We start from the raw sequence: 26,315 nt of genomic DNA, 5'->3' as shown, positions 1-26,315 counted from the left end.
GTGTACTGGCTTGTTTCTATGGTACAGATCCCACACTAATTATGCCAAGCAATATTGAGTGCCAACAGGGCAAACCTATTGTTGGAATTTCATTATTCCATTATTATTCCCATTGTCTTGTCAGTGAAGTTACGAAGGGGCTATAAGCTCATGGCTGGCTAAGGTAATTTAAAAAATCCCCTCATAGGGTGCTGAAATAAAAAAACCACCTCTTGGCATTACTGATAAGACTATGAAGTCATCCTCAAGCGGGGAATTACTTTCCATCTATAGATTGGGTATAAATATGGATTTCATTTCATTAACCGAGTTTAGTTCCTCTGAAAAATGAAAAGTCTTCAGTTTTCGCTGCTGGTCGCCATATATATGGCTGTACTCGGAATTTGTAACTGCGAGGCAAGAGTTTGGAGGCCCCCTCCGCCACCAGGGCGAAATCCTTTTGATTTCAATCCCTCACCATTCAATCCGAGCAAAGGTTAACTGAAAAAAATAATAACTAAATGCAAAAAAATAATACTTAACTCGTTATTGTATAAATTAGCACTATAACTTAAGCTGATATTTTTCAGACACTTCTTAACCCTTTTTTTGCAAGTCCTAGACAAGCACAATTTAAAGCCCCCACTGTCAGTCAACAAGGGCTTTTCGTAAGCCTCCCAGCCACATCCTATTCTCCTCCACAGCCCGCAAGAATGACAAAGAAGATATATTAAAGTGGTTTTTAATCATTTTCCGCTGTTTTTTTAGTCTGTGTGTGTATGGAAAATGAATTAAAGGACGCCATTCAGGATATAAGCCCAGCCCAAAGCTTAGGGGTGGTGAGTTTCAGCGAGAGTTTATTAAAAAAGAGACGAACGAGCCCCCAAAATAAATTTATGTGTGGCAAAAAAGCATGAAAAATGCGTTGCCTAGCTGATAAAGCCGTTTTGTTTGCCCACACAGACTCGCTTAATGCAGATTTATGATTTTAATAACAGGTTGCACACACATGAATAACCGCTTTCTTTTTTAAACCGCAAAATGTTGAGAATATTAGGATATTTTGTTGCCTTTCTTTAGTTTTTTGAGTAATTTTTGTGGTGGGGATGCCTTAATTCCCATTTTGTTATATCTTGTAAGTAAATATCAGACATTTTAAAATTATTAGCCGAGTGGGCGTTTTTTCACTGGGCGTTATTGCACTCCGTTTCTTATGACATTGTTAATTATGCAAATGTTTGCAGTTATTAGCCGAAACGCAGCCGGGAATATTCCCCTCGTAAACATCATAGTCACAGCAAACTGCAATCTCGATTTGCCAACTTTGCAGACTCTTGCCGCAGCAACAAACATTTTCAATTTCCCAGCGACGCCAGGTGTACTGGAGAGTGGGCGGAAAATTCAGGGGGAGGCAGGTGAAAAGCTGGAAGGTGTGTGTGCATGGCTCAGGAGCAGCGCCGCGAGCATTCCAACCCGAAACAAGGTGATGTGGCCAGGATGACGACGATGCTGGAAATGTGGTTCACTGTTACCGCTGATGAGGAAATTGTTTCGAAAATCACTGGGGAAGTGTAATAAGATGGAAAACAGGGGTGTCTACACAAGGAGCGCTTTGGGCTTCCGAGTCTATGGGCTGTTTGAGATTAAGGCTTTAGTGTGTGAGAAACCATTTTAAAACAGAGTTTCTTGAAATTAATAAATTTATATTCAAATGCTAACAATGTTACCCCATTGACTTAAGCCTCTGTCTCTAGCACCCATGCATAGTATAAGTAGAATGCGAAATGTGCATGAAAAATGTTAGTTTCTATGGGAAAATTGTTTTTAACAACATTTTAACATATTGCCTGATGTTATTTTTTAGCTTGGTGTACAATTATTTTAAGGTCATCAAAAAACAGCTTTTAATATTTTATTTTTATTTATTTAATTTATGAAATCACAGCTTAAGTCTTAACGATTTGGTTTTGTTTTGTGTTTATTGGTTGGAATATTAAATAAAGAAGACAGCCTATTTCTTTACTGTATGTTTCTGAACAGCTTTCACAGGTGAACTTAATCAATTAAACCACGACCACTAAATCAAAACGTCTACAAAATTGTCAATTTAATAAATCTGTACAAATTTTCAAGACATTGGCTTGCTTTTACAGCACAACGGCTCGTACATTGGCACAAACTTTTCAATCCGCTCTCGTTAGGAACGCGACTGGCATTAAATTCGTCGGAGAAGTGGAGGCAGGAACACACCTGCCCAGGTAATGCAAATTTGGTGTAACTGCCTCGCAGAACGATCGCTGTCATCTTGCACAGCCACAGCATCATCATCATCACCGAGGTCGCAGGGCAGGAGAGGAGCGGCGAGGAATCCTGGGGGATTCAATGCCATTTGGGCCATCAGAGGGGCTTTTCGAGGAGCTTCAAGGAGTCCAAAGGCAGGGTCTGCAGGACGCCCAGGTAGCCAAGGAAGTCCGAGTACCTGAACACCTGGTCAGGTGAATTCGGCCCCGGTTTGTGGTAAGGTGCCAAATCGTGACAGATGAAGCGCCGTGGTTGCAATACTGTCACGTCGAAGATCTCATAAATCTGATTATACATTTTCGTTCCGTCGTCAAACTGCATGGCCACTTGGTCGAAGCTAATGAGGAGGTACAGCAGTTAATTGGCAGATGGAGTAATTAGCATGCACTCGGAAAAATTAAATGTATTTAAAAGTTATAATACATGAAGAAGACTACAAAAAAATAATTAAAGGACCAGCATAGGAAAGAAATTAGTATAATTAATTTAGCTAATTGTTCTAAAAATTATGTAATTCAATATGTTCTTATAAATGAACTAAAGAAGAAAGAAGAAAATATTATTTACAATAAGTTTACCTTTCCTTGAAATATTTTTATTAGATAAAGTATAATATATATTAAAAACACATATTTCAAGACACACTAAAAATGATCAAAATAAGGGTGTCAATTTTTTTTTAAGTGTTTGATAATTATCTCACAAAAATTATATATTTAAAAGTACTGATTCAAAATATAATTATCTTGATCTAATCGATTTAAGGTTGATGAAAATACCTTTTGTGAGCTCTTAAAAATGTTGAAGACTTGTGAAAAAAAAAATAATTTTTTTTATGATAGAGTATTCTTTCCCAGTGTACCCACCTGCCCTTTTCTATGAGCGGTCTTAGTTCCGGCAGCTCGATGATGCGCTCCACACGAATGTCGTCCACCGGTAACTCGAATGCTTGGAGCAGTTCGCTGGGCATCCTGCTGATTCGCACCCTTTCCATGACCTCCATCGCGTGAATCTGACGGGTGGGCCATTCGTGATTCAGCCAGCGGATGGCGGCGTAGAAAACCTCCGCCTCACTGTTGATCCTTATATCGTTCGAGGAGAGCAGAAAGATGAGGCTTTTGACGGGCAAGTCGAGGAACTCAATGGAGGATACAAAGACCAGGAAGAAGTACTGTATCCGATGCAGCATCAGGAAATGCAAACGATTCAGATCCTTGAAGGGCATGGCATCCAGGGCCACCTGAATGGCCTGATCCTCACCGAAACCCGAGTCCTGGTCCAAACAGTGCCAAATCTGGGAGGACAACCTCTCTATTTTCAGATAATCCGCCGCCAACAGGAGGTGAACAATTCCTGGACGCTTCACCAGCGGTGTCCGATCACTCATCCAGTCATATATCAGTTCAAAGGTCTCCGGTCTAACTGAGTTCTCTGGTAATTGCAGTTCACATTTATCTAATTTCTGCCTTACGAGATCCACGTAGACCATTAGAACCAGACGATGGCAGGGATAATCATGGTCCCCGATCCGAACCAGGAAATCGTGGCTCTTGTTTTCCTGCCAAAAGTTCTTTAGCGTTTCCAGGATGTTTTTCTGCTTGGGCAAGTGAATTTCCTTCAAAAGCGATGGCATCCGATTACTGTTCCGAAAGTTCTGTTAATTGCGGTTCCATTGGCAATTCATCTCCTTGGGCCGTATTGTCGTTGGTTAGCAATTCCATTTTGGAAGACCTAGAATTTTGATATTCTTTTTTGATATGATACAAGTGAAAATAGGAAAAGAAAGCTACAAAATGACAGGCAGGTTATTTATTACTAGATGAGAGGAAAATAAATGTTAATAATAGTTTTCTTAACATATTTATTAAAATATTAATTATGTATACACCCCAATATGTGTTATAGAATAAACACCACTTACCTTTTTTCGAAAATGTACAAATAAAAATCTTAAAGTCCCCACTATAACTCAAATGAGTGATTCCCACTAATGCTGAAGTCAACAATACAATGCGGCTCAGTTGAATAGGTGCGTCTGACACAATTAGCATTTACACCCAAGCAATACCACTGATAATATAGAACAAAACCTGTCTAATCAGGGCATCCTTCGATTTCCCCCAAGCCCGCAGGCTTTCACTTTTTCCTTTCCTCCGAAAGGCCAATTAGACGCACAATGCGCCTCAAATTATGCAACACAGCGCGACAAATTCAATTTGCCACGCCCCCTCTCTTCCGTTCCGCCCCCGCTCTCTCCCACGCGGCAATGGCAATACACGTGACCAAAAACAACGGTACGAGCGACAGAGACAGCAAATGGGACACGTTGGAACTTGTCCTGAAAAATCCCTGGAGAAATTAGTTTGATTTATGTTGAGTTCCGGTGCAAATAAATTGCCAAGTTTAGAGAGAACTTTGGTCGCACTGCAGACGCATAATTGATTATGCGAGCGGCGTACAATTGGTGGGCGACTGAAGGAGGGGCGTATCCTAGGGGGTGAAGGACAAAGGACGACAGGGGGATGACTGCGATGACTGTACATTGTTAATGGAGAATGGGCAAGGGCCTTATTACTAGACAAGCTACTCGTCAATTTGACACCCGATTGTTGGGGGTTTTCTATGACCCCTTGTGGCGAACTTCCAAAGAATTACTCTGTAGGAAACACTTCTTAACACCCACAGGTATTTTATCAGGGGTTGCCCCAGAAACCCAAAATCAATGAATCTATAAATTAATGGAAAATAAGTCTCATTTATTTCATTAAAAAATTTGAGTGGTAGGCTTTGAAAAAAGTAAAACCTGAAACCTGACTACATTCTGATATGATATCATTGAAGACTTTTGAGATTTTAAAAAGGAGATTTTTGCGTTTAATTGTTGTTACACCCCACAGAAAACATTTAAAGGATAGTTTGATATTCATTAAAACATATTTATGCATTTGTAATATGTGATTTCTCATCCTTCAAAAAAACTTACGAATGTGTAACATTGCTTATCAAGTTATTATCCATTATTATCCACTTTCATCCGTGCAGATAATTTTAAGTGTTGAAGGCATTATTTTGGTTTGGATATTTCCAAAAGGTAAACTAGGTAGTGTTTTTGTAGAATTGTAACACTAGAAAAATGGTAGTGACCATCAAGTAAAGACTTATTGATCTCTCATCCGGCTATCCTAGGCCACAATCAATGTTCCACAGTGTTTTTTCCCTCTTTTACCCTTTTGTTATTTACGAACCTTGCTGACCCCAACAACATCGAAAACTATAAATTTGTTATTCATTGAAACATCTGTTAAAAAGAAAAGCAGAAGGAGTGAATCATCCGTTTTCCCTTTTTTCTTTCGTCCTCCCCCTGCCATTCAGTTTTATCGTTACCTGTTTGTTTAATAAACTTTTGCGCGATGCATTCGGAGAGCAACTAAAGTACTTAAACATTTTTTTTATCGCCGGACTTTGTCAGTTCAAATTGTTGCCCGTGTGCTAAGTGGAGTGAGAGAGATAAAAACAATGGGAGTGAAAGAGAGGGAGTCGGGGGAGCGAAAGAGAGGGACATATGGGTGGAAAGTTTGTCGCAAGCAAAGTTTTTGTGCGCAAATTGCAGTTTACTTGCTGCTTACTGTAACATCATAACTGCGGGCTAGAGGGGCGGTGGCATTATGTGGGCGTGGTCCAAATGCAAAACTCTCCAGTCGGTTCGAGGGTTTATTGCACTTGACTTCGGTGGGCCCGATGTGAAGATTCTAACAACCAAGGATTGAGAGAACTACGGAATGCACAGAAAAATATTTTATTTTATTTATTTGGATGGATTTATTTTGAAGAATGGTGATTATAATTTATTTTATCTATATTATCTATGATCTATGCTTGGTTTTAATGTCTTATTGATATACTTTTTAACAAAAAGGACATAAGTAAGGCATTATATTAATGATCTTAAGATCTGATGGTATATGTATGTATTTAAGCACTAAGGTGATCTCAAGCTAGCAAAGATAAGAGACTATCCATTTTTATAGATATTTCTTTCAGTGTAATAACTATGCGCCGTTGGCTTTGTGCACTGCAAGTTTGCTTTGACACTTTGACATTGACAATGATGTATGTGCTCGCTTTGTTTGAGTGTGCGAGTGTTAGTCTGGGGGGCGTGTTTTCGGGTGGGTGGGTGTAGCTAAGCTTTGTCATTAAATATCGATTTGTTAGCCAGGCTCCGCCATTTAATAGCTCCGACTTAAAGTCAAAGATTTCATCTGAGCACTTCGAGTGCTCCACGTTGATTGGTGGTTTACAGGGAAAAATAATACCATACTGTTCAAGTCGTATTTATTGCACTCGGATTTGATGCCTTCTTTGTAGCACACTTTTCCGCAGTTTTATTAGTGCGAAATTTATGGGGGCAGTGAAAACGAAAATTGCCAACGAATTCCATTCATTTGTCATGCTGTTTTATCGCCAACCGATGAAATGTTCAAGAACAGTAACAACCATAAACAATTTCCAGCGCTTTTCAGCTGTCCAAACAAAATAAAAAAAGAAATGGTTGATGGCCGAATAAATTTGTTGTTTGCGTCAATTGAATTGAGCCATTTTCCCGGTTGTGATTTGGCTAAAAGTTCGATGTAAATGTGAATAGCTTGTGTTTGACTAATTTCCGATTTGCACTCACTCTCTCCCAAGGGAAATGCAATCATAATTTCGTCTAAATTATTCACAGCACCTCGAATGTTTGCTAAATTCGTGAATATTTTGCCGTGGCAATTTTCGGCGGAGGATGATGCACTCAACTTTGGCTCTTTACCAGCGGCCATTTTAATTGTTTTATTTTAACATTTAAAACCAATTTATATTTATGAAATTTTGTAAATTGGCAATGTCATAAAACGCACACTCCACCCAGGCACACTCACACTCACTCACGGGCACTTGTGCCCTCAGGTCGTATTCGCAACATTTCCCATTTAGCGTGACATGCTTTCCCTTCTCCATTTTCCGCCCACCCACTCCACTCACCCAGCATTTCGCATTTCCCATTTCCCAGTTGCCATTTGTGGCCCGCTGCCTTGTTATGTGGTAATTAAAATGACTCTTGGCCCATCTCCGCCGCGTTTTTGGACAGCTTTTTACTGCCACTCAGCCGATGCGTCGTATGCGTAATGTCTGGCTAAATTATTAATTCACTATGGCCCCAACGAGTGTTGTTAATTAATTTGCATGCATACTCGGTGATATCCAGACTGTGGAGCTGTGCCTGCCCGAATGAGTGGCAATAATAATAATATGCTGATCCGATCCGCCTCAATGAATCGCTTCAAATGTTGACCGGCAAATCGCATTACCATCGACTGGATGACGATGGATATGGTTTATTAATTGACACGAAATAATTATGATTGGGTGGGGCAGATGAAAATGCTGAGCTACAAATCGTTTATTTTCCTTAAAGTGTAATACAAATTTTTAGGACTGTAGCATTATTATAGCTAGTTTAACAATGATTTAAAGATTTCGAAAACTTTTATTTGTATTGTCATATTGCACCAAAAGTTCCTAACGTTTTCAACCCTATGAAGTGTAATAAATATTTTTGTCTCTTAAATCATAATACATATTTTTAGAACCGTAAGGGCTAGCATACTTTTAGCCAGCTTAATAATTGTTGTCAAGTCTCGTAAGCTTTATTTCTATGGTTATATTGTATCAAAAGGTCCTAACGTATTCATCTGTATGAAGTGTATTTAATCCCCTCATCATCGTTGCAAGGTGCACTTGGAGCTGTGTTGCGGTTTAGCAACAGTTCCTGTTCCATTTTGCCTTTGGCGAATTGTTTGCACAGCGGCAACGAGGCGTATGATTAATTTTAGCCGGAAGAGCCGTCTACAGCTCATTCTCCCGAGCCCTTTGTCACAATAAAAATGCACAGGAGGGTTGGGCAAACAAAAACATATAATAAAAACAGTAAACATTTAATTGCCTGACAAATATTTGCCCTTCGTCCCAGGCCAAAAAAGGGGTTTAGGGCCAAGTTTGAAGAGCTCAGCAAATAGGCGCTGATGAAAAACTTTAATAGCAAAACTTCCCCATTTGGCTTATGCTTTCGTTTCTCCCACCCCATCTCCCAGCTTCTGGTTGCCATTTCTCTTATGCCATTTCTCCGTATGGCCCCCGACCTTTCTCTCTTATGCATTATCGGCATACGCTGCTCGTATAACTTTGCTCGACGGCTGCCGTTGAAAGTTTTGCGCAGCTTGACAAAATTTTCAGACCCCCGATGCTCGCTATATATGCAAAAATCTTAAGCGAAGTATCGATTTTGCCGCCGGCTAAAAATTATTTACAAATGAATGAACTTTTAAAGGAGGCAACTCCATTTGAGTGGGTTGTCTGCGGTTGAGTTTTGTTTGTCAGCCAGCTCGACAGTCCTTTGCCAATGCCCGGAAGGCCCACTACAAAGGACATCTTTTGGCGGGCTCTGACGTAGGCAGATGAGCGAAGTTTTCGCCATTTGGTGATTCCCAAAAGTAATTCGGACTACGATGGAGGGTCGATTAACCAAATACACTCACTAAAAAGGAAGGGAAAGCAAAACGTGACTTAACCATATTTTTTCGAGGATCCCCGGGCTTAAGGTACTAGAAGTGATTAAAAATGTGGATTAAAAAGTACTTCCCCAAATTTTGTCGACCCTCAGTACGCAACTGTTAATATAACAGTTAATATAACAATTAAATGTTATTTTTATAGTTTTTAGATTTAATTTAAATTATTTGTTTTTTTTAGAAATAAAATGGATAGAATTTAAGAAGTTTAAAAATTGGTTGATCCGACTAAAAATTATATATAAAATAATAATAATTTGCAAAATAATTCCATTCTTCAATTAAATTTTATTTATTAGAATTAGTGAAGTTGACAAGCAATAAGGATTTAATATTTTAAACGAAAAACTATTTCGCGGGTTTTTAGCTGTTATCGATAAGTCACGATCGGTCGCCATGCTGAAGATCGGTTTCGTCATAGTATACGATAGGTAGTATTCATCGCAATCAATAACTGGCAAGCTGGCAGTGTTGCCAGATTAGCTATTTCTTGTAATCTCTTTTTTTTCCAGCTAAAAAATATATATTTTATTTTTATTTTAAATTAATTTGAATTATGTCACTAATAATTGTTTTTTATCTAATCATTTGAATAATTTAATGACTAATATGATTTGAAAATATTAATACTTTAATCACCATCTATAATAAAAAAATATGTTATTTTAATACTCCGTTACGACAATATTACTTGCTGGACCAGGAACGCACAAGCGCACTGTGGCGTTTCAGCTTTTTTAAAGCTTTCTTGTAGCTTTTCTTCTGTACCCGCTAGAAACAGCTTTTTTTCTGCCAGCAAACTGGCAACACTGGCGGCAGGCGTCGCTATTCGCATTGTTATTGTCATCACTATTGCATTCACATTGTTGCCGTGCGTTGCTGCGTTTTAATTGTTTTTCATTGCGTTTACTGTCGTTTAACTGGGGTGCGATATGAAAATCTACAAGCAAAAACTTCGCGACGTGTGGCTGCAAATGGAGGAGTTTCGGGCCTGGTTGCGCCGCGACCCCGACGACTCCTACCGGGCGCACTGCCGCTTCTGCAAGTGCTGCGTTAACACAAAAATCAGCGATCTGCGTGCCCATGCGGCCACCAAGAAGCACATGAAGCACCTGGAGTACAAGCCCCATCTGGTGAGTAGTAAATCCATGTTTCTGCCCAATCCGCTCTTATCCGGAAGTACCACTCGCCCAGAAACCTTCGGACGACAGCCAGTTGAACAGGTCATCCGCCAGCAGCTCCAATGCCACTCCATACAAAGTCAAACAGAAGGCCCAGCCCAAAACGCCCACCGTGAAGAAGGAAAAGCTGAGTGCCTCCGATCAGTCCGTCGACTACGAGCAGATCATTGAGAATCTGGCCCTTTACGAACCGGAGCAGGTCATGTTCTCCAGTTGCTCCTTGACGGGCGGCGGCGAGCAGCGCCTGGAGGACGAGGTTGAGGGTGAGGGCGAGGTGTCCACCATCAGCATCATGGACGAGGACATGGTCAACAAGGCGGTGGCCAATGCCTTACGCACCCAGAAGGACAGCTCCCAGATATTCGGGGACTTTGTGGCCGACCGCCTACGCCAGCTAAACACCGACGCCTCCGAATTTGCCAAGGACAAGATCATGAAGGTCATTCTGGAAGCAGCGTCTATCGATCGGGCCCCCACCTACAATTAATTTGAAACGCATATAATTAGTTTTTAGTCTTGACTAGAGTTTGAATAAAACATGAAGTGTACAATTATGATATATTGAACATGCTGTTTTGTGCTTTGCAATTGGAGGTTTATTTTTGGTCGAAGTTTTTAGGGGAAAGAACCATCTATTAATGTAATCATTAGCCAAGTTTTATTACGGAGGTGCGAGAGGTGTTTATTGATGCCTGACATAATAATAGAAATGGGGATACATCTAAGCAAATATGATATTTTGTACGAACTGTACATTTTTTAGGGAATCTATGGTCTCGAATACTCCTATATTTTCAACAATAATATTTTAAAAAATGTTTTTCTTACCGAAGCGCTGAAGAATTTCACTTTTATTGATTGATGGCTCAAAAATAAAGTTTTTAAGAACTACTTAACATAATATAACTAGAAAAGAACCAAAGCAGCCCAAAAGAGTATAAAGATAAATAGCGCAAACTTTTGTTAGGCAAGTTCATTGGCCATGCATTAGTTATTTAACAATTCAGCGTTCTACCCTTTTCGCTTTAAGCATTAATCTCGCTTGCATTCTTCTTTTAGCCTATTTTTTTGTCCCGGATCAAAGTTTTACTAGAAAGTAATTTAAACTTTTGCTTTTACTCTCCGACTGCCTGGTTAGATTTTTACATTTTCCATTCAGCTCGAACTGAGGCGTTCGTTCCACTCAATAAACGCCAGACGCAAATTTTGTTTAACACTTTTTGCCTATTGGCGTTGTAAAATAAGAATAAAATGCGAAAAGATATTTGTAGATTGAAGTCGGGGGTGGGTTTCGATTGTCTTTTGCATAAGCTGCTTAGGTGCTTACTTTGATTTCTGTGTTTTCCGGACTCTCCCTCAATTGGAGAACTTTATGTGCCGAGCAGTAAACTCGAGTTTTATTTGATGTTAGTAAGTAATAGCAATGGCAAAATGCCAATGGAAATCAGCTTACACTTTTTATGCCAGACTATTTCAAATTTGATTGCCAGACAAGCATTTGGCTGCCCTTTCTTGTTCAATAATTAAACGACTTTACATGGTGGTCGGTCGCCTGCCAAAGGTAGAAGGCATGGACGTAAATCAACCTGCCATAACTTCCTGCAAATATCGAAAGTCCATTAACAGTAAAACATGTTGGCTTCTAGCTTGGATGGCTGTTACATGCACACAGAAAAAATTAAGCTAACATTCTATGACTTGTTCCATTTAAAAAGGAGGGTACCATATTTTAGAACGCGAAGACGAAGTTTAAAGAAAACATTATAATATTTTAGACCTATTCATAGATTTGTATGATTAATTTTCTAAAAACCTTATTACGATTTTAAGAACATTTGTAAAAAACCAAAAAAACAATAGAATTGTGTTTCTGTTAAGTACTTAAAAATATTTTTATTTAACTGCAAAAACTACGTAACAGTACAATAACATCAGTTAAAACCTTTTAAAGCTATGTCCATTCAATCAAGAAATCTAATTAAACCGAATTCCATCTGATTGGCTTTTGGTTCAAATTCGGTTACAAGATAGATTTCTGGGACGCTGCACCATGCATCACATATGGATTTTAATTTTTTTAAGTGCTTCTCTTCCCCGATGGCGTTGTCTAGTTTTATTTTTAACACCTGATAGTGGGACGGTGGGTGCGTTGGGGTACACGTCCTGTCTGCATCTGATAAGGGCCGTTGAAAAACAGGTTTAATTAAAATACACACCCATTCGGCGCTTAGACGTCAGTGGCCATCGACGGGCTTGTTGATTTTTCAGGACAATCGAGGCGTAAGCATAACAAATACAAATGCGATGGGCGTCCCCCTCCCCCTAATTTTCCCACCCCTTCGTAGTAGTTTTCCCATTGACAGTGGCGTCCTTGTTGTTTGTTTGCTTTGACATGTTGCTCAAATTGCAGATGTATGTGCGTGTTTGCTAGTGCTGGTATTTGCCAGCCTTTATTTGTGTTTGTGTTTGCCAAAGGATATTATTAATGCGCTGAGTTTCGATGGCGGCTTAAGCAATCGATCAAATTAGTAAATTGTAATATAGAAATGGAAGAAGACAATTCGCAGCTTCGAGTTAATGAATTAATATTAAAGTTATTCTATGTTTATAAAGATAAATAACTTTTCAGGCTACCACCCATCTGAAATACTTTTCGAGATTTGAACAAATTACTTTCAAATTGAAGGGCCTACAAATCAGGATGATAAACCACAAAAATACCTAAATTTACCTCGTTAATTACCCCTTTTATAATCCCTAGATTCTTTTCCATCTCAGCATACCCTTTGAAAATCAGTACCCGAATGCCTACCGCTCTTGGATGACAAACTAAAAATCCATTTTCATTAACTTTTCCCCTCTTCCTGGCCAAAGTGTCCAAGGCAGGCGGATTGATGGGCTTGGTACAGTTGTCGCCCGCTTCGACATGTTCCAGTTTATTTTTATGCCATTTCAGCAATCCTGAGCCGTGGGCCGGGCCTCACAGATTAACAGATTATGATCTGACATGAGTTGAAATGTTGTTAGAAAACTTCATTAGCAACATGTGTGTCCTAGATGTGAGGGGATGTGCGTCGATTCTTGTTGCGCTTCGGTGCGCAATTAAAGCAATAAAAGTGTGGACGACTGCACACTGAATGGCCCATAGACATGGCCGGCTTCAGCCCATCCAATCCTCGGCATCAATTCAGAGTGGACCCTCTCCCCTTGCAAAAGTCCCCACAAGTTCAGGAACTCTAAAAAAAATGTCGAGTGGATACAGGGTAAAAATAATTGAGAAAGGAATTTTGTACTGCACGAATATTATATCCTGACCGATTAAATGCCCTACAAACTGTGTAACAGATATAAAATAAATTCTCAGCTTGACATATAAGCTTTTTGATTACAAGTGGGTCACTTTAAGTTTAAGGCTCATATATTTTTAAAGATTTTTTAAAGTTCTTACCTTTAACAATAATAATTAATGTTATAAAAACGAAAATCCTTAAAAGAGTATTGAAAGGACCTTCGTCCTTTCACCCCCAAATTTTTCGTTTTAATTCCCATTCGAATTTGTTGGGTTTATTTTGGTTGTTGTTGTGGCAACTCTTGGCCACTGTGTGATTGTGCCACGCCCCCATTCCACCAACCCCTGTCAGCCGCCCACTCGCTAATCCCCACTTTGGACGGCCGAAAGCCTATTTGAAACTTTATTTAATGCAATTCTCGTTTAAAAATGTATGTGTTTACTTAATGGATAGCGTATTTAGTAGATTTCGGGCAACTGGACCACCATAATGGGAATTAGAAATTAATTTCTGACCGTGTGCCAACCGAGCAAACAGATACGTTGATGCGGGAAAGTCCAGAGAGTGAAAATCACCGAAAGGATGGACACTTTTCCCCTGCATTTCCATGGCCCCATTGCACTTTATTAAATGCACTCGCACAGCGAACGGATGGCATTATACATATAAGGTCAGAGAAGAGGAAGAACGGACAGATGAACGGACGGACAGACGGACGGACGGACAGAGACCAAGTGCGGTCACACTGTAAATTAAATATAAAATGTCCTGCGGACTGTCGCTCTTTATGCCATGCGGCTGGCCAACAACGATGTCGACATCGGTCAGCATTGCAGACCGGGCCAGAAGTTTTCATTTCTCCACATTTTCGAAATGCTTTTCCCGATTCTGGGGGGCTACCAGGGACAACTAAAATGCAAAACAAAGGAAAAAGTTGACACACCAAAAAAAAATGTAAAAAAAACCTTGAAAGCCCGAAACAAAACTTTAAGCATGCGGATGCAACCGTTGGGCAGGAAAGTCCTGGTTACTGGATACTCTGACGTACACACAAGTCGACTCACTTGGCCCGTCAACAATTTCAAGTGCACTCCGTTTTTGTTCTCCTTTTTGCCATTCATGTTGTAGTACATAACGTAGAAAAACAACAGCAGCAAAGGCAATGCCAAACGTCACACAAATGATGTCCAGGCGACCAACTAAACTAATAGGATTTAATTAAAGTATTACGCAAGAATATTCCTCGTTTCCTGTGATAGAAAAGAATATTTGATTTCAATTTAAATAAAATTATTATTAATGATTCAAATACAATTTAATTAAACCAAACGGTTTAAATAGCCATTAGGCAATAATTCTTATATATACGGAGATCCACGGGGGATTAGGGGATTTAAAAAGGTGAAAAAATTCTACCATGTGGTATTATAATAGTTAAATTTGTGTTGCAATCCACCGCACAACTAATTCCGTGATCTGTTACGGTTATATTTTATTTTCTAGAAATAAACCAAAATCTTTGATTTGAATTACTAGCAAATTTTAAATTGTTTTAATAGTCAGGTTATAAGAAAAAATTATTATTTCTAATTCAAATATATTTAATACATTATTAAATAGATAAGCTAGTATAAATTTAACTAAGCTAAAATATAATTATTCTTGTTTTTGAAGAAAATTAATTTTTTATATGCGGAGAATAACACCCGAACAAAATGTAATTACTTCAATATTTTCTGTTTATTATCCAGTCGACAGTAAGGTGAATAATATTTAAAGAATCCTTACTGAAAGAATGACTAAATTTTAAGCCCATAGCGCCTTCCACCTTTTTGTGAGGTGTGCAACGAGGAATTCGCTTGATGTTTTTTGATGAAAATAATTGTAACATACTTTTCGCAACCAGCAGTCTCAAAGGCCACGGTCACGTTGGGGCAACTAGACAAGTAGACAACGTGGCGTATACGTAGTCCGTGCTCCTAGCCAGGCTCTTGAGACGCCTTCCGCTCGACTGCATAGCATTTGAATCTGAAATATAATTTGCTTTATTATATGCACTCACTCGTCACAAATTGGCCGGCACAACAATAAAACGTGCTGCGAGCGAAGGAGCAAAGTCCGGGGAAAAGGAATAGAAATGCGTCTGGGGGAAAGTGCAGGCGTTGGATTTGATTGCAAGTTTCATGGCGTAGAAAGTAAAATGGCAAGTCACATATTAATATGCAGACGCCGTTGGCCGAGTCTCAACTTGGCCGTAAATCACCTGAGAAGCCGCAGGAAGGCAGGAACTCTGGAGCTCGGAAGCTCGGGAGCTCGGAAGCTCTGAGCTCGGGACCACAGCTACGCAACAGCTGTTAATTTGCTACCAACTTCTCGTTTTGGCCGACGGACCGCAGCAAAAGTTCAAGTCAAAATGAAGATTTATTTGTCTGGCCAGCGGATGTAGTGGAGTCTCCATGATCACGTGTCTCATTGCAATTTCCGCAGTCGGATATTTGCCCAGTGCGAGTCGAGAATGGAGTGGGAGTAGGGGTAGTCAGGGTCCTGAGCCAACTTTGCTACTAATTTGTTGCACAAACTTCCACTTCACCCCATTTCTATGGCCATTTCCATTCCCATTCCCGTTCCCATTACCATCCTCTCTCCACATTGGCAGATGCCCGAGTGGTAAGACTCGATTTAATGGCACTTGAACTATGGTCTGAAGGCCTGAAACACGGAACCCCATTTTTTGTGCAAGTGCATGATATGTGCGCAGCTAGAGATGCGACTTGAAAAAGGTATGTGGGTGAGTTGCGCAAAATATGAAATCCCTAATTTGATTACCATTTTTTATTTTAACTAAATTAAATACAGAAATTTGTTTAGTTAAGGCAGGGTTTTTTGTTTAATTTTTGTAATATGTTTTAATATTTGATCTTAACTTTCTATGATTTTTATTTACTAACTGTTTTTTAATGCAACTATAAATTATATGTGTATTGCCACAAATTGAATATTATCAAAATAATTATTATGCTTGTGTCTGGGTTCATTTCCATTCCTAGTTTGAATTTTTTTTTAAATTTATTTGTTTATTTAGACACATAATATTGGTATATTTATTATTTAATTCGAATATAAATTATACTCGATTACAAAAATGGTAACAAAATAAAAGAAAAAGGTTAAGGTACTCTTCCACTTTATTTCCATTCCTATTTCGACTATTTATGATATATGGACGCATTGTAGGAGTATCCCTGTCCATCTGGCCGTCACCCACTCCATTTAGCCGACCCGTTCGTGCTTCATCATTCACATGTCTGTCTGGCGGCTTATGTTTTGTGTTAATGAACAAGTCCAGGGCTGCAACCGGAGCTGTCTAGCACTTGTCTGATGGTCCGGCTCCCGGTTTTGGGCTCCGGACTCCGTACTCCGTACTCCCGTTCGGCAGGGTCGTGTCTATTACGTACTAAATTATTGTGTGTCCATGTCCGGCCTGCCCATCTCTTTCGCCCCATATACATACGTATATCCCTCTCCCGCTCCCTCCTCCTCCGGTTGGCTGTCAATTTGAGGATTCGGACGGACAAACGGACGGACAACGGACGGACAGCGGGACGGACAGTCGTAGGCGACTTTTGACAGTCGTTGGCTCTGTTTGTCTGGTTGCCAAAAGTACGTGAGTGGTTCGTTTTAATTACGAATGACGGGCTACGAATTGAGTGTTGTCTTCTGCATTTTTAAAGGCCTCCAGAGTCAAAAGTTGAGGGGAAAATGCTTACTGCGAATGCTTACCCCTAAATGGAGTCATAAATCTGTTTGCTTATCTGCTCAACGAGCTGAGTTGCGGTGTTCTTGCAATTTACGTTCCGGTTTTCCACGTCAGTTGTTCCCTAACGATTCTGCCCTCCATGAAGGCACTTTAAAGCCGTGAAGCGGACTTTAAATAGGGAATATATTGTAGTCAAGTTAAAAAGATATGTTACTAATAATATCAATAATTCATTCTAAATCAATAATTCTGACAATATTTTTGCTGAGGGTTAAAGTCCAATTTACATTTGGAAATATTTAGAAATCAATAAAATAAGTAATTCCCTTTGATCTAAATCATTTTAAAATATAAATGTATGTATTTTAAAGTAAATAAAACACACTGCATAATATTTAATAAAATGTTTTATATAAATTGGAATTCTTTTTATGGTCACTCTTTGATCCTTTGAAACTATATGTAATATGTTTTTATGAAATTGTACGTTCCTTTGTTACCACGTCAAATATGAGAAAAGGATGCGAAATTTAATGAACTTTTGTGTGCTTTTTTACACACGCTTGGCTGCACATAAAAGAGCTGCAAAAAAGAAAAAGAAAATTTGCGTGGCTCATTTGCGGGAGACATTCTTCAAGGGCAATATATGCACGTATACGTGAAAGTAAACTTTCTTATGTTTATTTTGATGTGTGGCGGCAAAAGGGCGTGAAATACGCCCAAAAGGGAGACCAAAAAAAAAGGAAATGGAGCTGGGAAAAGGGAGCGATGGGCACTTTGCATAAAGTGTCATCCGTGAGCCGAAAAGGATCCGGCAAAGGTTTTATGTCAAATTGAAAGACAGGCCCAAAAAGCTTGGCTCGATTTCAATGCCAAAAAGCAACTAAAATTTGTGACACTCACACGAACACACACACAAGGTTACGCCCACGCACACACACGCACTGGCACACGCATTTTGCATAAATTATGCGGTTGTCTGTGGTGGTGGGCAGAGCTCAAAATGCATGACCCGTTGTCGTTTTGGCACTGAGAAAAATAATTGACCCCAAAAATCAATTGGGTAATGTGTCTTGTTAAGCAATATTCAAATAAATGCACATTATAATTATTTTTGATATTTTAAAATTTATTTTAAGGGTTACAAAGTATGATTTTGAAGGGTTTTATTGTAATTCTAAAACCACTATGAATCTTAGGTAATATTTTAACTTGGTTGACTTTGCGTATTTCAATTTCTTTATTCTATAACTGTTTTAGTAATAAAAAATACATTTTAATATAATCAATTAACTAATAATCTTTTTTATAATAATTTGAATACATAAGGACGGTCGTGCTTTCGACATTCAACATTTTTAATATGACATTGATATGTTTATAAACTAACTTGTTCTGGTGATATGTAATACAAAACATTTTCCACTTCAGTTGTATGGTCAATGGTCAACTATCCTAGGCCCTTTTTTCTGAATGCATTCTCTCCCGAATTGGATCGTCATGGCAACAGGAATCAGGCTCTAAATAATTTAGCAACCGGAGCGGACAATAAAATTTCGAGCCCAAATGTCATACGCATGCATTTGCATATGATTTAGTCAGAATCGGGAGAGCAGGATCCGTATCCGAATCGGAATCGGAATCAGAATTAGAATCAGGAGCAGGCGGGAAAACGGGCATCAGTAAACGGAATGCAACTGCAATGCTAAATGGTAAACACAACACAAATGCCCTGCCCAAAAACCCTTCTGTGAAATTGATGCCAGCGGCAAATCATCTTGGTCCCTGGATTTGCCTGTGTTTGTGTTTTGTGCGAGGACACATTTATAGCATAATTTGTAAATGTTCTCGGTATAGATATACAAACACACTCGAACATGGGCTCAGAGTGCGTTAAATGCAAATGTGTGTGCAATTTGTTGGGGATATTGCATTTCCCACTTTCGGGCTGCGGCTGCTCGTTTGTAATTTGTTTAGAAATTATATTTGATGATTTGCAAATTTGCTGGGTAGTTGGCTAGCTGGGTAGGTATATGGTATGGGTTGGGTTCTTCAACCTGCAGGAGTGTTCATTAGCCCGGTCAACAGATGGCGCTATTCAGCAGGAGCAGACAATGGCAGCCAAAAGGCAAATTGCTGGGAAATACTGAAATATAATGCAATTATGCTGCTTGCCTGTGTTCGTGTGAATTTGCACTTGTGGTCGTGTTGATCCCTTTAAACAATAAACTATTTACGCCCACACACACACAGCTGGCTGCCATGGAAACTGTGTCGTCTGTGAGTAAAAACGATTTGTATTAATTGTTAAATTGATATCCGGATTACATATATGTATATGCTGTCAATGAATTGCTGAATTAAAGCATTTTAAAGACTTTCTTACTTGACAAATATTAAATAGTGTTCGTTTTTAATATGAGATGTAATATTTAAACAAAAATCTTTAATAAAAAGTGGAGTGTTGTGAAAAACCAATTTATCGTTGAAACTATTTTATGAAACATCAATCAATATGGAAAAGTGCCAGCCAAACAACCATTTCTGCAATGCAATTTAATTGAAAATTTCATCTCTATCCCAACCCAGTTATATTTGGCAGAATTCAAACCCGATTCAATGCTATGTATCCTTGTTTATTCCCTCAAAGGATTCCAACACCTTTAATGCATACCACATCGATCTATGTATTAGCATAAAACACGAATATAGACAACATATAGGGTCAGAAAGGTATGGAAATCGCCCTCTTTCGTTCCCTGTTCACCGACATCAGTATAACGAAACATTCCAGTCTGTCTGCATACTTGATACTTTGATCAATTCAGAAATGCTCAAGAGAAGGGGGTTGTTTTGGACAAACAAGAAAAGTGTAAGCGACGATGCCAATCAGTTGGTCCACACGACAGAAATGGAAACCTCATCAACCGATGCCCCGTCCTTTGGCAATGCTAATGTCCAGGATATAAGCGATATTATGTGGCTGCCTCCTTGCCGACCATCCAAAATCTACCATAGAATAGCGCCCTTCTCCACTTTCACATGCAGTAATCTAATCATCATCAGGAGCATCATCCGCAAACCCATCCTCATGACCAGTGCAACATATTGACCGGCACTTGTTTGCTTTTTTATTATTGCCCCTGCCACCCGATATCTGTCCAATCTTTAGCTGCTGCTCTGGTCCACCCATCTGTGGATAAATTTATGCACATTATTTGTCCTGCTTGGCATGTCGCGTTGATTTTTGCGCAATCCTTTTGCACATTTCCAAATGCCATTTGTATGCAAACTAACTGCGCTTTATGCCTCCATGGTCATCATCCCATCCTCATCACAGTCCTTGTGCCAATCCCCATACCAGTCCTCATCATGATGATGATTTTGGACTTTGGATGCCAAAGCAAGACATCAAAATGCAACAGGAAGAGAGAAAGAGTGCCAGGGAAATTGGGTAGAAATTGGTTGGGAGGAAGGATTTGTGGATTTATGGCAAATCATGATTTATCTCTATGTAGGAATCGGTAAACTTGTGTGTGTATCTGCCTCAATGGAAACCGAAGACGGCAATGCGACATTCTTAAATATCACTCTTGTGTAAAAGGCTCAGAAAGCGAAGCTATCATAAGTTCGTTAATTTAATATCATAATTTCAGATTTACAATAAAAAGTAAATTGGTTAAAAGTAAATTAAGAGTTGATTAAATCGGACCATAGGTAAGTAAGTGAGCAAATAAGTGAGCAGTGGTATAAAACGATCTCTCTTGTTATTACATTAAATGAAATTATCCAATTTGATATGTTTTGACCAAATATGACCAAATTTTGAATTCAATATTCAGATTTTTTTTTACTATTCCATTGTTTATCAGTGTAGGTATAAAAGCGATTAGTACTGATAGGCTCATTTAAAAAACCTCTTCACCCGTGTAATGAAAATGTTTTATAACATTTATAAACAGATCAAGCATCGTTTTAACGATACTTATATATATATAATTTTAAACTACTGAAAACTCGATTGCAGTTGTAGCAATGATATTTGCGTGGCAGGTGGTTCTCGGCAGCTGCCTCATGTGGCAAGTGGTAAGCCTCATAAATTCATTTCGAGCCGACATAAATAAAAAAACACTTTATTTTTTGGCTAGTCGAAGGCCCAGATAGTTTACAAGTGTCGAGTGTGAGGGAAATCCGGCGCGAGTGACAAATATTTCCTGCCGTTTGAAGGCGATCAATTGGAATATGGCGGTGGCGAACTTGGACTCCTATTTGACTGTGACAATGATAAATCCACTGGTAAGTTGTTGCTCGATTTCTTTACGCAATCGTATAATTCAGCTTTTTTCCTAGATTCGAGCACAGATTTTAAAAAAGGATTATAGCAACCAGTTTCAGCCATTCCTAGTTGACGTTAGCTTTGGCCTTTGCGAAGTGATCGAAAAAAGGAGCTTTTTTCCCTATGCTGTCATGGTTTGGAAGTTGTTAAAACGACATTCCAATATAAACCACACCTGTCCCTATTCGGTATGTCTTCCATAGATGTTTTTCCTTCAGTGATCACTATTATTTGTTGATTTCAGGGTCAGTTAAGAGTACGAAATGCATATCTGGAAACTGATCTACTCCCACCGTTTCCACTTGGTTTCTTCCAATTCCGTTTTACATTCTCGGATTCCAATTCTACCAACAGTGAGAATGTGGGCAACATAAAGTTTTTCTTTCAAGTCATGGAGCCAATAAAAAGTAAAAAAAAGAACGCACTGAAAAAAAATAATATTACCTATAAATAAGTATCGGCATATGGTTTTCTTGGAATTTAATATAAAAATGTAATATTAAATAAAAAACATATAAAATTTAACTGTTTAATTTTAAAATATTTGAATTAGGGTAGAAAACATAAGGTAAGATCGTAATATCATTTTAACTATTAAATATTTAAACATTTTATGTCAAATCAAAGTTTAAAATCCTAAAACTAATTATAATTGCCTATTTTAATACATCCATATTTAAAATAAAAAGAAGAATTAATAATAATTTTTATCTGTGCGGTGTCGAAAAATAAAAACATTTTATAACATGTTTATAATTGATTAGGAAACATTAGTTACAGCTCATTGATCAACGCTGTGAAATAACCTTTATTTATATTTGATTTTCACAAAAAGAATTTGGAAACTAGATATTTCTAAAAGGTTTATATCTTGGTACCTATTATAGTTTCCAATAGGTCTGTAATATTAATCTGTTGTTTGCAAATTTTTCCATTTACCCATTGCAGTTGCCTCAGCTTTGGGTTAAGATCTGCGCACCTGGCAGATGCACAGGTTCCCAGCTCGTTGCAAATCTCTGCTTTTTACGCATATTTTTAATGCGAATAATGATGGCCGCTGCCTGTGTGTGTGTTTGGCAAAAACGAAAATTTGCATATTTGATTAATTTGTTTGGCATTTTGAGTCCACTTTATATTCATGAATTTGCAAATTAGACGGCGTCAGGAGCTTTCGGGCATAAATGTGTTTTGGCATCGTTAAAAAGTTTTGAGAAGCATGGCTGTCCGTATTGGTAGTTTGTCTCGGGGGAGCTTCATTCAGAAAAAAGGAGAGAAAATTGTGACTGACTTTCAGGCGATAAATGAAGCGAAACTTTTTCGATAATTGCTGGTAATTCTTGTGTGGCTGCGAAACAAGTTTTCTCTCCCCATTTTCCTGTACACTTTCCCAGTTCTGTCTGTCAAATGTGCAACAGCTGCGGGCAAAGTTAAACAAATAATAAAGTTTTTAATTATAAGCAATGGCAGTCAGGGCAGAAAGTTTATTTTCTTGATCGTATCGAAGACTTTTCCAACTTCCCCGCCCTCGGGCAACTTTCTCATGTGTGTGGGCGGAAAATGGAAGTCAATGAAATTAGTGCCAGCAGCACAAACACACACACGCATCCAAGAACCGGAAGTGTTAGTTTCTGTGACATTTGCATGACCCCTCGCCCGCCACGCCCTCTTTTCCACCGCCCACCTTCGATCACCCACAGCGAAGTATGCAATAAAAAGTTGGCCAGAAACTTATTGGTTTGCCTGAAATAATCAAGAAGCGGAAACTCAAACAATTTGCGGTGCGACTGAAAGTGCAGCTCAAGGTTTATCCCCCAGATTTCCCATTTCCCCCCTTTCTTGCCATTGGTCATTGACTTTGGTCTTTTGGCTGTGCGTGAGTGGAAAAGTTGTTGGACCCTCTAACAATGTTGCGCAAATTCAGATACGATTTCAATAGATGTACTAAGGGTTTACCCTTAAAGGTAGAGGATATCTAAATATTGTATTTATAAGTAGAGTATGTCGTAAATGTTTTGAATTGAAAGTTAATTTAAATAAATATGGAGGTTAAATAAAATATAATACCAATAAGAAAATAAAATCATATGGGGCTATTAAAGTTGTCATATGTCTCATATTAATGTTTCTAATAACCCACTATGATTTCTTAGAAAATAAACTTGACTTCAGAGGGGTTTGTTATTACTTTTTAAAATATTAATTGTTTATGGACTAACTTGTGGTCTAATAAATTTAAGTACATAATTTAAATTTATTTACCCGATAAAACAGTAATATTTTCAAAGGAATTTCGTTAATGCCAGATGCTATACTATATGGAACTACTTATTTTCCTCTAAAGCCTGTTCCTTCTCTGCCACAATCTTTGCAACCCACTCGTCCCACTCCTTCTTCCACTTCTCCATGGCCTCTGCCTTGCCCTCGTCCCTTAGGGAGCTGTATCGTATTGAGTTCTTGGCAGTCCTCTTGAGGAACTTCAGATCGGCGGTCATGGGTGCGATGCCCAGAAAGGCCATGTAGAAGTCGTGCGACAGAGGAGCCGCTCGCCAGAAGGCCGGATTGCCGGAGGAAATCACCATGGGCACGTTCTCGGCGATCAGCGTGGCCGCCGGATGGCTGCGGTAGTCGGAGCCCAGTTGGAGCACCTGGTTGGACACCGGGCACACCTCCAGGGCGATGTTCAGGTACTTGGCCAGCCGCATCAGGATCGGGTGCTTGGTGATCGTGTAGCCGTGACTGATCCTCTTGGTGCCCAGGACGATGGCGTCCAGCAGGTTCTGGTCCACGTGCGACCCGTACCAGTTGGTCTGGCCGGCGTGGAAGTAGAAGTTGATGTGCTCGGGCAGCTTGAGGAGCTCATCCGCGAACTTGCTCAGCGGATGGCCCTTGTCCTCCTGACCCACCAAGTCGAAGCCAATCACAAAGTCGGGAAACTCTTTCTGGAATTGGATTTTTTGGATTGAAAGTCAGTGCTGAGATTTTATGAGTTCTAAACAAAACAAACTTATTTCAAAGATGTCCTTGAATCATTTAAAGAAAACTGTTTGTAAATACCAAATTTTTTTGGATTTGGTTTTTACAAATAGGTTTTTGGATCACAAATCCTTTTTAGAATGTCTTATGTCTTGCATTTTACTTAAATTGAAAATAAAATCGTTGATAATTTAAACGTAATATTTAGCTCTGGTTACTATTTGATACAACTGAAATGCTATTAGAGCCAAAACGCACACTCCCACGAAATTAATATCACTTTGTCCTGAGCTTAAGTAAGGTTATCGATGCGTTAATTCACTATTAGTGACCAAATTGCTCTCCCCTATTTAGGGCAATTTGTTATCTGAACCCAAACAGGCACCTTGCCTTGGAATAGAGGTCTTTGTTCGGATCGCTCAAGTGCAATTGGTTGCAATTATCTACCTCAAATAGGTATTTGTATGGCAGCCGAATAAATTCGTAATGGCTTGCGTCTTAAAGATAAAAACTTACATTCAGCTCGGTGCACTCCTTGACATATTTTCCCACCACTTCTGGCTGGACATGCCGAATTGGGGCATATATCAGCTTGGAATCGATGAATCCCGGGTGCTCCTGTTTAAATCGCTCCAGAGTGTCCATGTAGATTTGCACAGTCTCACGCTTGGGCAATCGGCTGCCATCCAGACAGTAGAGTTCCGGGATCACGGATCTCACCTCCAGATACTGCACTCCGTCGGCATAGAACTCCTTGAGGGCATTGTAGTAGTAGTCGCCCCACAGGGGGGCGTACTGCAGCAGGCCGTCCAGCAGATTGAAGATGCCCATCATGTGGCGCCAAGCGTGGGCATTGGTCGTGAAGCTGGCCAGGGGATACATGCTGAGGCGGACTCGGAGGTACTTCCTCAGGTTTTCCTCTCCCCGCAGTTCGCGAAGCTTCTCCATTGGCTGCCACTCGCCATCCTCGTAACGGACGTCCTTGGGCTTCTCCTTGGCGAAACGGAACTCCACCACCCGGCAGCCCTCTTGGGTGGTGCAGACCCAGAGGTTCTCCCTGTAGGTCATCTCGATCACCGCCCGCGAACTACACATGGAGGTGTCATGCGTCTTGAGTGCCGCTCCCTTGGGCATTTTCCGAAGGATCTGGAAGAGCGGCGACTGCTTGACCGTGTGCAGCACCTGGAAGATGTGGTGACCCGGCGCAAACTTCGAGGGGTCCATGATGCCCTTTTCGTACTCCCGCTTTTTCTCGCTCATGATCAGCTCGTTGGCGGAGCGCTCCGGCAGGGTCAGCTGGATATCGTTGCCCACTCCCGAGTAGCGCTCGAAGGAGTTGACGATCTCGCGCAGGACGCGGTAGTCCTCGGGCGTACTCTTGCGCAGATTGGTGGAGCCCAGCATTTCGAGCAGGGTCATCTCGGTGGGGTGTTGATGCAGAAGCCGGGAGGCTTTGGGCTTGGCATACTTCGCCAGTTCAGAGAGGAGACCCTGCCCCCTGTGGGCCAACCGCACCGCCATCTGACCTTCTTTAGAATTTTTAAACTAATATTGTAACATTTTTTTTTGGAATTTTGATATGACAACCAGAAAGTCAGAATAATCAAACGTCACAAGAATTTTAAGAATCTAATAGTAAACAGACATTTTTATGGTTTTCTTGAAGATTTTAATTCTGTGATGTTTTTCAGAATTTTTTATATCACCGTGCTAAAGTTGTACCTTACTTATAAAATTGGTACAAATTAAAAAAGGAAGACACTCATTAGCATATTTATTTAATTTGCTTGGTTTAAGTACTTATGAATAATTATGCTTTACACTTTTTTTAAAAAAGATTGTACTATTTATTCTTTTTACTTACACTGTATTATGCCTATTTAAAGGACTCCC

General features: G+C 39.6%; 4 protein-coding genes across 4 annotated transcripts; 2 read left to right on the top strand and 2 right to left on the bottom strand.

The window, feature by feature from the left end:
• Positions 1–327: 327 nt before the first annotated feature.
• On the top strand, positions 328–728 carry LOC119551110. The gene has a single exon (XM_037860290.1). The coding sequence runs from the start codon at positions 328–330 to the stop codon at positions 478–480; it is 153 nt and encodes a 50-aa protein (XP_037716218.1). The 3' UTR covers positions 481–728.
• A 1,329-nt stretch (positions 729–2,057) lies between these two features.
• LOC119550661 (kelch-like protein 6) lies at positions 2,058–4,067 on the bottom strand. The gene is made up of 2 exons (XM_037859507.1): positions 3,147–4,067; positions 2,058–2,617 (listed from the first exon to the last, which is right to left on the bottom strand). Exons 1-2 carry the CDS (start codon positions 3,911–3,913, stop codon positions 2,377–2,379), a joined length of 1,008 nt encoding a protein of 335 aa, XP_037715435.1. The 5' UTR covers positions 3,914–4,067; the 3' UTR covers positions 2,058–2,376.
• Positions 4,068–9,721: 5,654 nt separating this feature from the next.
• Positions 9,722–10,645, top strand: LOC119550317. Its single transcript, XM_037858924.1, has 2 exons — positions 9,722–10,018; positions 10,080–10,645. The coding sequence occupies exons 1-2, from the start codon at positions 9,818–9,820 to the stop codon at positions 10,551–10,553; spliced, it is 675 nt and encodes a 224-aa protein (XP_037714852.1). The 5' UTR covers positions 9,722–9,817; the 3' UTR covers positions 10,554–10,645.
• Positions 10,646–23,680: 13,035 nt separating this feature from the next.
• LOC119550520 (adenosine deaminase 2) lies at positions 23,681–26,035 on the bottom strand. The gene is made up of 2 exons (XM_037859230.1): positions 24,939–26,035; positions 23,681–24,388 (listed from the first exon to the last, which is right to left on the bottom strand). The coding sequence occupies exons 1-2, from the start codon at positions 25,941–25,943 to the stop codon at positions 23,771–23,773; spliced, it is 1,623 nt and encodes a 540-aa protein (XP_037715158.1). The 5' UTR covers positions 25,944–26,035; the 3' UTR covers positions 23,681–23,770.
• Positions 26,036–26,315: the final 280 nt, after the last annotated feature.

The sequence above is a fragment of the Drosophila subpulchrella genome, chromosome 2R (assembly GCF_014743375.2).
Source record: "Drosophila subpulchrella strain 33 F10 #4 breed RU33 chromosome 2R, RU_Dsub_v1.1 Primary Assembly, whole genome shotgun sequence".
NCBI classification, from domain to species: Eukaryota; Metazoa; Arthropoda; class Insecta; order Diptera; family Drosophilidae; genus Drosophila; species Drosophila subpulchrella.
The sequence above is the reverse complement of the archived record's forward strand: the minus strand, read 5'-3'. Positions and strand labels throughout refer to the sequence as shown.

Excerpts from the sequence above, each read along its gene's own strand:
- LOC119551110 (XM_037860290.1), top strand. The coding sequence starts at position 328 with ATGAAAAGTCTTCAGTTTTCGCTGCTGGTCGCCATATATATGGCTGTA.
- LOC119550661 (XM_037859507.1), bottom strand. The coding sequence starts at position 3,913 with ATGCCATCGCTTTTGAAGGAAATTCACTTGCCCAAGCAGAAAAACATC. Across the intron at positions 2,618-3,146 it reads CCGCTCATAGAAAAGGGCAG|CTTCGACCAAGTGGCCATGC; the intron begins GTGGGTACACTG and ends CCTCCTCATTAG.
- LOC119550317 (XM_037858924.1), top strand. The coding sequence starts at position 9,818 with ATGAAAATCTACAAGCAAAAACTTCGCGACGTGTGGCTGCAAATGGAG. Across the intron at positions 10,019-10,079 it reads TGGAGTACAAGCCCCATCTG|AAACCTTCGGACGACAGCCA; the intron begins GTGAGTAGTAAA and ends CCACTCGCCCAG.
- LOC119550520 (XM_037859230.1), bottom strand. The coding sequence starts at position 25,943 with ATGGCGGTGCGGTTGGCCCACAGGGGGCAGGGTCTCCTCTCTGAACTG. Across the intron at positions 24,389-24,938 it reads AGGAGTGCACCGAGCTGAAT|AAAGAGTTTCCCGACTTTGT; the intron begins GTAAGTTTTTAT and ends ATCCAATTCCAG.